At 36.3% G+C, this 13,912-nt stretch overlaps 1 protein-coding gene across 5 annotated transcripts in view; it reads right to left on the bottom strand.

Annotated features, from left to right (window-relative positions):
• VEZT (vezatin, adherens junctions transmembrane protein) overlaps nt 1-13,912 on the bottom strand; it is a 68,192-nt gene that overhangs the window by 24,986 nt on the left and 29,294 nt on the right. For 3 of the 5 annotated variants that reach the window (XM_055710739.1, XM_055710736.1, XM_055710740.1), the window contains exons 5-7: nt 12,783-13,058; nt 7,680-7,829; nt 1,592-1,739 (exon numbers count right to left, since the gene is read on the bottom strand). In XM_055710739.1, the coding sequence (XP_055566714.1) occupies nt 1,592-1,739; nt 7,680-7,829; nt 12,783-13,018 (534 nt within the window). In that variant the 5' untranslated portion in view covers nt 13,019-13,058. The remainder of the gene's footprint in view (nt 1-1,591; nt 1,740-7,679; nt 7,830-12,782; nt 13,059-13,912) is intronic. The other 2 variants (XM_055710737.1, XM_055710741.1) reach the window with 1 other exon arrangement.

Here is a 13,912-nt window from a genome sequence, read left to right as displayed (position 1 = left end):
TGTATTTAGGGTTGCAAATAGCTTGTTCTGCCAATGGCTTCTGATGATTTTTACTGACACTTAAACTTCACCCAAAACATCCTACTGGCTCTCATCAGCTTGAATTGGTATTTATTCTTAAGCCAAAATTTTTCATTCTTTAAATTGATTCAGTTCAAGGACAAAGTAGCCGAAACACACAGACTACATTTGTCATATGGTCTAGACATGGGCTTGAATGAAAATTAAAATATTAAGCAAATCTGGATACACATCTATATTCTACCTGCATTTTAATATAAAGACAAGTTCTCTCAAATTAAAAAAAAAAACAAACCTGAAGAGGTCTGGGCATAAATATGTCCCAAGGTTATTGAAGTATACCTATTTTATTATATATGCAAGAATCTGCTTAGGACTGATTCATGTTAATTTAGCTTGGTTCAACTACACCACATCCAGCCTACATTACTGTCAGTTATGTGTTCACACAAATTGAGATATTCAATTTGTAACCCAGAAAGAGTCCCAACTAGTTTAACTAAAACAGATTTTAGTTAAATTACTGCAAACTGCAGGTAAACAAAGATTTAGCTTACGAGTTTGGGCAGCTCTGAATTCTTGTGCTTAAAAAGAAGTGGGTAAATAAGTGAGCTTGTATGGTTGCAATTAGAACTTCAGCTAATGAAAAGGCAAGAAAAAATTCCCAAAAGCTTACAACTGATGTAGCTCTTAGCTTACAACTAATTAGACCAAGCCTCAAAGCTTAGCAATCACTATTACTGGTAATATTTACTGTCAGAACAAAAGAAGTCAAGATCTAGGAATTAAGTGCATAAAATGCAACAAAAGCCAACCCCACAGAAACACAGAAGTCATATAATAATGATGTGCAATTTTCCACTAGAAAAACAATGTTAAAAGGGAACTGCCACAGCAAAGAACCACCAGAGTGTAGAAGTTTTGCATTCAAATTAGATCTTTCAATTGCAAACATTGCCTCATACAAGTTAAAAATACCTAACATCTCAAAACAAATAGATAAAAAGGCCATTATAGGGTTGTCATTCTGTTCAGTTAAATGTTTTTCAAAGATCAAAGAACCACACTGGCTCACGGCAGCAGGGGTGCAAGCTTATGATTTCTACTCCTCAGTGTAACTAAATGCAGCTACTGCCTTTGGCAATTACAACTGATTTGCATCTTCTGATGTCTCTCTTTCTATCCAAGTCAAGAGATAAGCTAAAAAAGATGTAAGTACAAATCTGTAAATTATTTTATTCAGCTCGTATCAAGTGAAATCGGAGAGTAAAAATAATGTTTAAGAAAGAGATTGATCAAGCTAATTATAAAACATTGGCTTCAATTTACATGATTTGCAGAAAAAAATCCTAATGTAGTATTGTGCAGCTTCTCTTTGACCACATGCAAAAAGAAAGCATCTAAATGTCAATAACTGTGGAAACACATCATAGGAGACCAACTACATCTCTCCCTCAGATGACTGTGTTACTACAGGCTAGTACATACAAGCCACAGGGCTCCATGACAACCAAAAGAGAATTTCATTAGGACCCTGTGCTGGTGCAGATGTCCTTCTAGGAGAGGTTACCTTGAGTGCAGGCAAGCTAAAGCCATCTGTTAGATTGTGTGCCTCCTCTTCAGAAACTTGGTCTTCACTCAGTCCCAGACCCAGCTCCTTAAAGGGGACTACACAGATGTAGCTGGTCACATTATCACTCTCCGAGTTCAGAGGGTAGGTTTAGCTGGAGTTAAGGTGGTTAACAAAGCAATTTTTGCATTAAAAACACAAAAAAGGAAAAAAACCCACCCAGTAAGGTTTCTTATTGCAGGCAATTTGTGTGAAAGCACATACATTCCACCCAAATCCACCTCAATCCTGTTTAATTGAACATTTTGCAACCCTTATTCAGAGCACAAGTTTTAAAGGCTCTTAAAAGGATGAGAGATTAGACATTGATGAAACGCCTAGGTATAAACACAAACACATGAAACAAAACAGACTGATGAAAAATCCCTGCATCCCTTTCAAGTGAGGAAAACATCTTATGTTTAAGTATCTTTCTCTCTGATAAAATCTCTATGTTTAAATATTAACTTCCCAGGATGTAGCTCATTCATGTCAATCTTAAACCAAGGGAAAGAGAAAAACAATAGTAAAATTTTAAGTTTCAAAGGTAGCCTATGTTTTAGACCAAACTTAGGACAATGGAAATTCCAAGCAAGTTCTGTCTGTGGAGAAATTGCTCAGAGATCTCGACAATAATTGGTGTTTGACATTTCAGATAGTACCGTGAAGAACAGGAGTTCCCCAATTGTCATACCTTTAACTTTATTGATTACATTGCTGTAAAGCCACTATGATCTTGGTAGGAACAGCAGTGAACTGTTTTTTATCAACATTCTTCAGCACATTTAAATTCTCAGTAGGAAAATGTACATTTCCAGTCCTCAGAAATGCTTAAAAAGTAGGGAGCAAGCACAATATAACTGATACCAGAAGACAGATAAAAATAATTCATAGACAAAGCAGCATTTATTTTAAAATAGCATTAATTTTAGGCTAACCTCATGCTGGGAAAAGGGGAGGAGGAACAGTCCAAGATTTCTGCACATTTTGCATAGTCACCCAGTCACAAAATAGTAAAATTTGCTTTAAAATTGAAACTTATAACTTATGGTCATAAGCACGTTTGTTCCATAGAAAAAACCACATTTGTAAGGCATTCATGAAAATAAGGCCTTAATTTAAACTATGGGGTTTTTTTAATTTATATTTCAATTTACAAACTGAATACTCTCATCTCTTGGGGCACATAAAGATGATTAGAAGCACCTATCTCTTGTCCAACTATTATGCTTTCTGGAGAAGCTACAAGTTCCACCCACTTTCACTCCCAATTTTTCCATGTGATAAATTCTCATAGGATTGAACTTGTAAAAGTGATTTGCTCAAGAAAATTTTCACCACTTGAGTAGAACATTGTATAAAAAGAAATAATCATATTCTGTGTCACAGGATACAGCAATGATAAGTGTCCAGGCTCTAAACAAACACACACACACACACTCTTCCCTAATTTCTCCACAAAGTCCATGAAGAAAGAAGCCTATTAAGTGTTCAGACAAAAACCTGCAATGCAAATTAATTAGGAACAAAGTATTACTGTTGCCACCAGCAGCTGCCTCATAAGCAGTGTCTACTCTAAGTTAACCTGATAGCATGCCCACCAGATGGAGCACATGGGATGAGGATGGTATTAGAGACTGAAAAGTCAGGTCAAACCCCTTCAGAACCAGTTATCTCTGGGACTAATTATATCTCTTGTTATTCTTTTCCCACAACAAGACATAAAAACCAGTTTGGACATGTGAATTTCTAAGTCATGCTAAAAAAATTCCAGGCAACATCTCAAATGAGTGGTTTGACCAAAGGAGCCACTTACCAATACTACATCTCAGCTAGGGATTCCCAGTGGACTCCCACATCTCCTGCCTTGCCCTCCTCTATTGTAGCCCTCCCACCCCCATCTCTATGGGATAGATGAAAGCAGAGAACTGATCCCATGCTCCCATTAGCTTCCCAAAGATTAGACCTTTAGAAAGGTTAAACACATACACACAAACATATACATACACACAAAGACATTTCCTTCACGTGCTTTGCTGTAAAACAAAAGTATTTTTAGTGTTGATGTTTTCTATTAAAGCCAAAATAGAGTAATTAACCTTAGGTTAGTTAAATTTTTCTATGTCTTTGTGAAAATATATCTTTCGCCTGTTTAACTTACATTCTTTACTAGCTTGGAAGAAGACAAGGCAAAGCTCTTAATAATAAACTGACAAATCCAGAATAAAGTTATCTGTCCAGTGAATGTCTAACCTCTGCCACTGGGCCAATATTATTTATATATAGAAAATCAAGAACACTAATGTACCCCTGTATGTAGAAATTTAACATTCATACTTGGCTCTTCAAAAGCACATTTCCATCCAAAGAACAGCTTCACAATATCCCTGAGAAATCCAAGCTGCTCTTTTATAAAATTCTCACCAGCCCACCAGGTGGGAAGGGATGAGCTAAGCATGTGATGAAACAGGTGGTCAAGAAAGAAACATCACGCTGAAAAATGCTCAAGTATCTTTATTCAAGCCTTCCAGCATCAGATTTCTGATTTAGGCTTTTCTAACCCCAAAAGGGTACTACTTTTTGTTTAGCTTACTGTTTTCTTTTTCCCAACTAAAAAGGTATGTGTTTTTCTAACATTTCATGATACAATAACTGAATTTTTACAGAGAAGGAACACTTTTTTACTGGATTTACTAGAGAAAATTAGCAAGTTGCCCTGTGCTCAGTGCATCTCTAAGACACAGAATGCATTTTATATCTATTCCACCTTAATGGGGTAAGATATCATTCCATTTAAAACACTGCTATCCAATGACTGCGTTTGTAATACTGTTTATGCCTGGCCACCAGAGAACAACACCTTACACTTACAACAAAATTAAAAGTTTTTTCAGTTTAGATGGTCCAGTGCCCAGGTCATACCTATCAATATAGTTCAATGGAAAAAGGAGTATCACACCGTCTTGCATCAGCTGACAATGAGACTATTAGCATCATGAAGTAACATAAGCTATAAAATTTCCTCCATCTAGCTTGCATATAATTAAATCAATAAATGAACAATATTCCCATGACACAAGGCTCTTAAGTATAAAAATATTAAGCAACTAGCACGCCAACTGAAGTACTGTCTGAGTTATTACACAATGCAATGGAGTACAGTGCAGGGATCTGTTGAACCAGTAGTGACTAGTCTGCACAACATCCTGTAAATACTTAACCCAAAATGCCTAATTGGGAACAGTTATCTTCACTGCATTATGAACTTCAATCTCAGATTTCCAGGTTGATACTAAGAAACACAAAGATGAAGGAAAATAGGACATATGCCACATCATCATGCTTTTGCAGGCCTGTACACCAGTCAGAAGGCCCAGTCACAGACTAGGACCTTATTTTGATATCTGGACATCACACAGAAATGATCCCTGGAGTCAAAGGATCACCACTGTTGTTGAATGACAAATACCATGCCCATGTTGCAGCACCAACTGAATGCCATCAACCAAGGAAAGCAAACTATAATACAGACATTTATTTCCCATGCACATAAATGTTTCCATGAAATGCACACTCTGTGGTTCAAAGCAGTGCCTGTCCCACGTATTTGTTCACAGTCTTTAGAAATTACTGCTTCCTTATTCCTTAAACAGAAAAATCTAGGAAAATTCAATTTTTGTTGCCCTTGAGACTAGATTTTTGCATATTAAATTCCTATTGAAGATTGTTCCAAGCAAAAATAATTCAGTTTTTCACTTGCCTAAATATGCAGAGAGATATATCTGCTCTGCAACAAAAGTACAAAGCAATATCCAGTAAAGCAAAAAATGTTTATTTAAACAGTATTACAACCAACCAGGGAAAATAGTTTTTGGGGTTTTTAAATGTAATTTTGTAATATTAATCCAAATTTTAAATATCTGGAATATTTCTCTAATACATTTTTCTCTAATAAAAGCATTTTGTTTTGCTGTTGCCAGTGTAAATCACTAGCAGTGCTACTGGACTCATGTCTCTCGCAATGCTCAGGAAACATTTCAAAAAGCAATTCATTAATTTATACTCAAATAACCTAGAGGAGTTAAAGTCGACAATATCTTCTGATTTTGTGCAAAGCAGAACTTATTAAAAAGAACTGTAAAAGTTGGAATTGGGATCTCATTTCCAGACATTGGATATAAGTTCCTTTAATTTATCAACATTCTGTTCCTTCAATTTATTACCTCCCTCCTTTATTTAATCTCTCCAGTTCCTCTTTCTCCTTGCTCTAGGCCAGATTTGCACTAACAATCTGATGATGGACAAGGGCATTAAAGTTGTCACAAGTGGCAACTGTGAATGCTTTTGACATGAAGGAATCTTTGGCCCCTCCAGCATAACAGTAATATTTAATTGGAATTTATTTGAAAGATGCTCCTTGCCATCAATACCCATGTAATACACATAACATTTTCAGACATTCACAATACTCAGGGAAAAATTCAAACTAAGGCAACTTGGAACTATTTTAAAGCTGCTCTTAATTATCCTGGTGGGAAGAAGGAATCCTTTACTCACCTTCCTTACACTTAAATGCCTTACTTGCAGTTTTCGTGCACTGCAGAATTGGCCCAGCCTGCATCTCAACTCACAGGCTACCACTGTTTTTGCCACTATGTTCTGCACAAATACAACGCTTCTCTTTCCATTTGTCAAGAACTTTACGCATGCAACTTTAATAAATTCTTGGCCATTTATTTCTTACTGCTGCAATATCTGCATGATAATTTAGTATAATGGAACTTCCATGTTAAAAATTTTACAAAGACAGATATAAATGTCAAATTATTCAAAGTAAACAGAACTTTCTTCTCTCCCATTCTTTTATTTAAGTCACTCCTGTAGTAGTTTCAAAGCCAATGCACAGTCTAATACACACTAATATTCCGTATTTGGGAAGGCCACGTTAACTGATCCATTTTCAGATCTTTCTTCCCATATTCCCATATTCAATTATTTCCAACCTAGGTATCAATTGCTCTTATCAATGTGTCTCAATCAGTCAGTATTTTTTTCTTTCTTTGCATAGCAAATACACCTCGTTCCTTACAGCCAAGAGTAAAGTCTTGAGCCCAGACAGAGGATGCCCATCCCTACACAAGTTGTTACTATTTTGCAAATACTCATTTCCTTCAAACTGAATGCATGCACTTGCAGCACTGCATGTACCTCTGTATGTGTACACATCATCACTCAACACATCCATCCATTTGCCAGGCAAGATGCATCAGTCAAATACTATGTTCCAGGAAGACAAACCAAGTAATTTGTCATGTCGGATTTTCAACACCTGCATTACCACCAGCTTTTGTTTCCCTGCGTTTGTTTTTTCACATCAGGGATATATCTGTTCTATTTTTTGCTATAATACAGGGTGAAGACATGGTTATTTCCTATGTAGTACAATAAGTACAAGAAACAGAAAAAATCCTTGAAATGCTAATGCCATTAACGTATGCAATTCACTGAGGAAATACAGAAGGCAGTTCACAAAATGGAATCTGAATAAATTCTTCTGCTTTGATTCAGCGTAGAAACTCCTCACTCTTAAATGTGCCTTCTGGATAATAAACATAATCAGAGTTTCACCCAGCTTATCTGAAGCAGGAAATCCACTTACCTTTGAACACAGGGGTGTTGACTGAAAGACTACATTGTTCAGAGAAAAATGTATTTTGGTGCAAGGGAAAAAGATGGCTAAGAGGAATTATAAAACAAAATCCTGAAGGACCCTGAAACACATTATCAGTACTTACACCAAAGGCATGCGTGTCAGTAACGGGGACAATGTTTTCAGTGCACAGAATCTTACCTCACACTGCACAGTACACAAAAAGACAAATTTAAGAGTGTTTCAAACCAAGCATAAGCCCCAGTTCACTAGGCTACCCTTTATCTTGTTTAGATATGCAATTAGATATTGTATGTTTCTAGACATAACTCACATTGGCACAATTACAGGTAGGTAACATGATATATCTGAACTTGTGGGTTTTTACAAAAAGGATATTTTTTCAGCATGTATAGAGTAGCCAGTCTTGAAGCTCGAAAGTTGGCTCTGACAGATCGATAAACAGCTTTCCGGAGACCAATAAGATGCTGACTAGGATGCTGTCCAGCTTTATTAAATGGGCAAGCGGCACTGACCCTGTCAAGCAAACTTGAAAAGTAAAATGTGATACAACTGTACAGATGTCCTAAAGTATTTTTAAAAGACAGTACAACAGTTTCCTTATTCCATTACTTAGAAAACTTTTTCAAACCCTCAGTAACTACAAGAACAAAGAAAAGAAAAAAAAGGAAAAAAAAAAGTCCATCCTATTAATGATATATTTAATCAAAATTTCCAATAAGTAGCCAGGATTCCTCTGTAGACAGCCTGAACATCTTCTCATCTAAGCCATGGCAAAACTCCTGAGGACATCTGTTTTCTCCAAAATGTTATAAAATGATACACTAAGGGTAGACAGGTCACCTAACATTATCTCTGATACCAAGATATCACAAGCCCTCTGTAAGCTTTAGAAGTTTTAACATACAGATATTTAACATACACTTCTTTATATCCAAATTTGTTCCTTCAATAATTTTTGCAGAAAAAAATGTGCTACTACATATTGGTTTTCGTGCAAAACACTATATTCTTTCAACCTTCTCCATGCAGAATCTTTTCTGGATCAACAGAAATATTATTTGAGAGGTGACACAGATTTTATCATCATGCAATGAATGACAGCTGTTTTGTGGGAGTCTGACAGGTAAACACATGAAATGTATGCAACTATACAAGCATATTTGAAAATACATTTTGGTGTCCACATTCAGGTGAATATACCATTTAAAAGAAACTGCCATTTGCCTATTAGAATATACTTCAGAATGGTTTTAGAACTCTAAGAAATTGCCTCATCTGGAAGTAAACTGAATTGTGAATTAGGTGATTATTACACATGTCTGTGTAACATTAAACTGCAGAAAAGGGAAAAAAAGATTAATTCCAGCTATATGTATTCATAGACAGTCAGATGCCAAACCTATAACTGAGATACTGAAAACAGCCTAGGTACACTCTTACTTGCTGGGACTGTTTTTACAAGAATCAACTCAGGAATTGACATAGTGTGGACAACAGGACAATAAATTATGATTGTTTTGGGACTGGAAGCCTGCTTCTGCTCTCACCTTTCCCAGGGCACGGTGGGGAGGTGATTTCATGTCCACAGTCACTTAAAAAGGAAAACCATAGAGGGTACCCAGCAAGAATGAGGTGGGCTGCTACGCTGGTATCTAGTTCTGTAGCCCATCTCACTAAGCCAGCAGACCTGACCCTGCTGGAAAAACGTCAGTCTTACTGCATGTGCTGAGCTGGACCAGGAGAGGAAACAGCTTATCACCTTCACTGTCAAATGTGAAAAGCAATGCAGCCTACCCAGTGAGCAAGGCTGGACCAATATCAGTTTGTTAAATATGATTAACACAAGAAGATTCATGCCAATTACTGCAGTATATTGAATACACTAGCTGAAATGCTCTATTAAAATATCTGTGTACCATATTAAATTATGGGAGTGATACTAAACGGTTTATCTAACACGTCTTAAAGTACTTTAAAATCTGAGTAAAATAAAAACAAACTGTGTTAATTTCAATTTCTAAATGTAAATTTAAAATGCTAGTCTTGCCATATGTTTCACTAGGGAATGCAGAACGTAACATAGTACATGCCAATCTTCTAACGTTTCCCTAGCTTTTGAAGGTGAAGTGCTTATCCATAAACTCTGACATCAGTTTGTAGACTCAAGCCCTGGGTGAATCATCAGAAGCAGGCTGAAAGAAAATGAGCAAAATTCTTCTACCTTAAAAAGAGAGATACATCTATGTTCTGCTACAGCAATATAAGCATTTCCAGCTTCTACACAGAGCAAATACAGCACAACTCATGCACAGCATGTACTGCCAGTAGTCAGCAAAACAATTTGCTTTCCTTCTAGGAAGGCTTGTCTCAGTGTTCTTTATAAAATAATTCTTCTTTATTCCAGTAATCTTAAATTAATGTAACTTGCTATAAATGTCTATGTGCCAGACATGCCATAACCCCAACTTCCTAATGTTTCATTTGTCTTACATGTATTTAATTTGACTTACAAAACATTATCAGCTTTGTGTATCAGCCACAAATAGCAAGAAGGAAAAAGGTTAAGGGTGAACTTCCTCTCTTCTACTGCTCCAAACCCATTTTACTTGTAAAGAACAGTGAGTTATTTTTCCGTTAACCTCACAAGCCAAATTTTAAATAGGCTCTCAACTTTTAACAAACTTGTATAGACACATTAATAAAAACCTTTTACTGCACTCCAACAAGAAAGCATTTCTACAAAGATGCTCTATACACCAATATGTGCTTGTAGAGCTTGATTCTAGTTTAAAACATAGTAGAAAGGGAGTATTTTGGAGAAAACGCTAATTATTTCCATGACAGACAAGAAAATAACTACTTGCTGCTTATTGCTGCAGCCTTTCATTGGGTATTCCTATAGTTTTCATTCTATAATGTGCAAGACAACGGACATACTTTTATTACCCAGTGGAAATTTCAGGCCACAACCTGTGATCAGGCTTCATTTGTCTATTTACAAATGAAGCAGTTAGGCAGAAACACTGCCCTACCTTGGCTACATGATTTTTGTAATCCAAAGTACCCTGGTGAGGTCTCAGTCATCTCTGCATCGCAGAGCTTGTACCACAAAGTCATACCTGCAATGCCAACAGCAGTATTAAACACTTCTGATGGCCATTCTGAAATCAAAATGTCCAGTTGCCTTTGAGAGCAGGTAATAGAGGCCTGACAGGGTTCTTAGTACCTTTTCTAAGTGGCTGCTGTGAGTTTTTTTGGGTGGGAGGGGAATGAAGGCAAAAAGATGTGGAACCAGCAAACAACTGACCAAAACCATATAAAGAATAATTTAACGTTTAGAGAGACAGTCAAATATCAGTTAACAAGGTCAAATAGGGTAGAATAAAGCAAAGACATAGATACTTCAAAGCATGTGTAAATGAGCCTACAAGAATATAGCAATGGATCGTACAATGGGGAATGCAATGAAATTCAAGCCAAATCTACAGACCTGGGCTTGCCATATCAGAGTTTAGTTAAGTATAGCTAGCCAAAATCTGAACTCAGTACTATTTACATGTCAGCTTTGGTATCTTTCGATTCACGACATCATTAATGCAGTCCAAACTATGCTGAGCTAGCAGTACATTAAAACAGCAGCATACATATCATTGAACTGGATACTGTGCTACCTGCTTGAATTCCCATTCCTTCAAGGATGTAAAATGACACAAGATACTCATTAACTTTTCAGATGCAACCATTTCTATTGCTATGTGACTCTGAACAAGCATTAAGACTGACAAGGATACTACAGGTCAATATACTGAACTTTGTTCTGCTAAGGTTTATTGTAGCAAAATTCTGGAAGAAAAAAGGCGTAGCTAGTTTTTTAGATCATACATGAAGTGCTACCTCAAACAAAGAATTTCATGTGAAGCAGCATCTCTTGCATACATGGATGCCGAAAAGGACACTGGAGTTAGAACTTCCTCCAGGCTAAACCAAACCAAAACCTATACAGCAATGACTTCTTCATACTGCACAATTGTTCCAGTGAGGATGTTGGCACAGTCAGACTTCTACTCCATCCATACTCCAAAGTCTTTTGAAAAGCTTGCCAAAGTTTTAAGTAAAGAGGCTATTAGATCAAGCATCAACTTAAAGACCAGTCTGTTTTCTGTTAATTTGTTATCTAAGATATGTAGTAAAAGAACAAGGCACCAGGAATTTAGATACTGACCACAAGTTCATTTGCTTAAACTTAGGAAAAAATCCAAATGTTTTTCTTATTTGTAATTTGGACAAGCCCTGACAATAATTTATTTTAAGAACCCATTTGCAAAGATAAGACTGCCTATTGCTTAACTATATGCTTCTTCAGCAAAAAACCAAACCAAACAAAAACAAAACACATAGCTAGGCAGACTGAAGACATGCTTATGCATTCCAAAGGGAGAATGAAACATTTCTTCTAATGAAGCATACTGAAGGTATCTCAAGCTAGAAAATTAATTCAAAATATTAAGTCTACAGTTTCAAGCTTGCATGTAAAAACATGTGCCTGACTGCAGAATAGTTGGTCTGGCATGAACAAACAATTTCTTGGTGCACACAAGGTCATTTTTTATTGTTTTTAGAAAGAAGTTGACTGCATTTTAGCTGTTGGCATTTCCCACCTCCCTTAACCTTAAGTCTGACTGGCAAAGCTACATACCTAACCATAGGTTGTTGTAAGGGCATAAGGGCAATGAGAGTACACAGAGCGGACCTGTTGGCTTTGGGATCATTGCATACACCGAACATTTTCTGATGTCCTTTCACACAGAATTATGCAAATATTACCAAATAGCTACAAAAGCTAAACAACCAGGAACACTTTCACATCCCTTAAGTGGATGAGAGGAAAATTCAGCAGTAAATAATTTAAGAATCTAAACTTCTCAACAACTGCATGGAAGAAAAAAAGAGTAAACTTTATTTGAGGTGGGAAATGACCTTGATGGTCTTTGCTGATTGCTGTATTCTTATTACTTCAGGCTGTTATTTGTTACATAAAAATAGGATGGTTTTGATGTCATCTTGTTTTCTAAAATATGAATGATTACTTGGAGGTCAATTTATTTACATAGATTTGGTAATATACGATATAAAAAATCCTCAAACTACCCTCTAAATGACTCCCCAAAATAGTTAACAAAATTGGTTTAAGTTCCATTTTTTCATGTACTTCATTGCTAGCAGAGCAGGAGATTCCAAAGGCATATGAGTTTTGTGAGACTTAATTCTCCTTCAGGATACAGGATTTTAACACTGAGTTATTAGAATTCATACTTCTAGTACGAATGGTAATTATACTATTTTAGGTAAACAAAAAGCTTTAAATATTATATTTTTTATGAATTGCACTTGTTATTGGTGATAGTGGAACAAGACAATTTTAGAAGACTTCTTGCTTGAATGGATCTGTGTATTAAATAAAGTGAAATACAGACTCACAGGGTAAATCCTCTGGAAATTACTTCAGTCTCTTGAATGAGTCGTAGAGCTTTCCTCACGAGATTAGTAAAAGCTCGGCTATTCGCCACTGTTTCTTCCAGCTGGATACAGTATTTTCGCAGGGACATTTGCAGCTTGGCTGTCCTCCATGTGCCCCACACTCTGAAGACTGCATAGACAAGCAGAACTAGTCCCCACGGCAGCCACGATGATTCCTTCCACCACGAAGGAAGCATAAACAGTGCACTTACAAAGGCAAGAAACAGCGAGACATCCCTGCAAACAGAGAAAGTACCATCAACCATCAACAGATTCCGGAAGTCAAACAAGTGGGAAAAATCACGAAGCTTTTGGTTACATTTGAGATTACGCCATCTTATTACAGGGCTTTTATGTAGGTCCTGAAGGGAGCTGTAAACACCAAAAACTACTCCTAGTGGCAGATTTAGATGCATAAGCACATGATATTACTTGGTCAATATACTCTAAGGAAACATTTTTCTGCTTTTTTTGCACCATGTCAGTTTCACTTACACATGATACTTTAAAAAAAAAGAAAAAAAGAAAAGAAAATAGAAAAAAAAATCTGACTACTCAGCATTATAAGACAGGGTGGGTAGGAACTGGAGTATCTGTACTTCCAGGTTCAAGAGTACAGTAGGGAAGGGCATGTTTCTTTTGGTAACAAAACTCTCAAGTAATGCCAGCTTTATTTTTTCCAGACCCTGACTCATTTAACTTGGATACAAACGCACCACTAGTTTTTAACTCATTTTTATAAAGATGGCTTGAATAATAATTTGGAATAATTTGGCAGTTTTTGAAAATCTTTAAAGAAAAGATCTTCTAGTATCTCAGTTCAGTTATTTCTCAAGGAAATTTTAAAAACTTCATAAAGCTGTTACTTTCATCTAGAAAAATTCAACAACAAAAAAAAACCTGCTAGAAAATACAGTGTGTTTCATATATAGTATTATAGTTGCAGTTTTATAAAATTGTGAGAGTCTTCACAGAGATGAATGGGATATGGGCTTCAAGGTACATAACAGCTTTACTTTTCCAGAATTTTTTGGAAGAAAAATATTCAATGTCTTCACCCCTTTAAGCTGTATATCCTGTATTTAGTTTTG

Source organism: Falco cherrug, chromosome 5, assembly GCF_023634085.1.
Source record: "Falco cherrug isolate bFalChe1 chromosome 5, bFalChe1.pri, whole genome shotgun sequence".
NCBI classification, from domain to species: Eukaryota; Metazoa; Chordata; class Aves; order Falconiformes; family Falconidae; genus Falco; species Falco cherrug.
The sequence above is the reverse complement of the archived record's forward strand: the minus strand, read 5'-3'. Positions and strand labels throughout refer to the sequence as shown.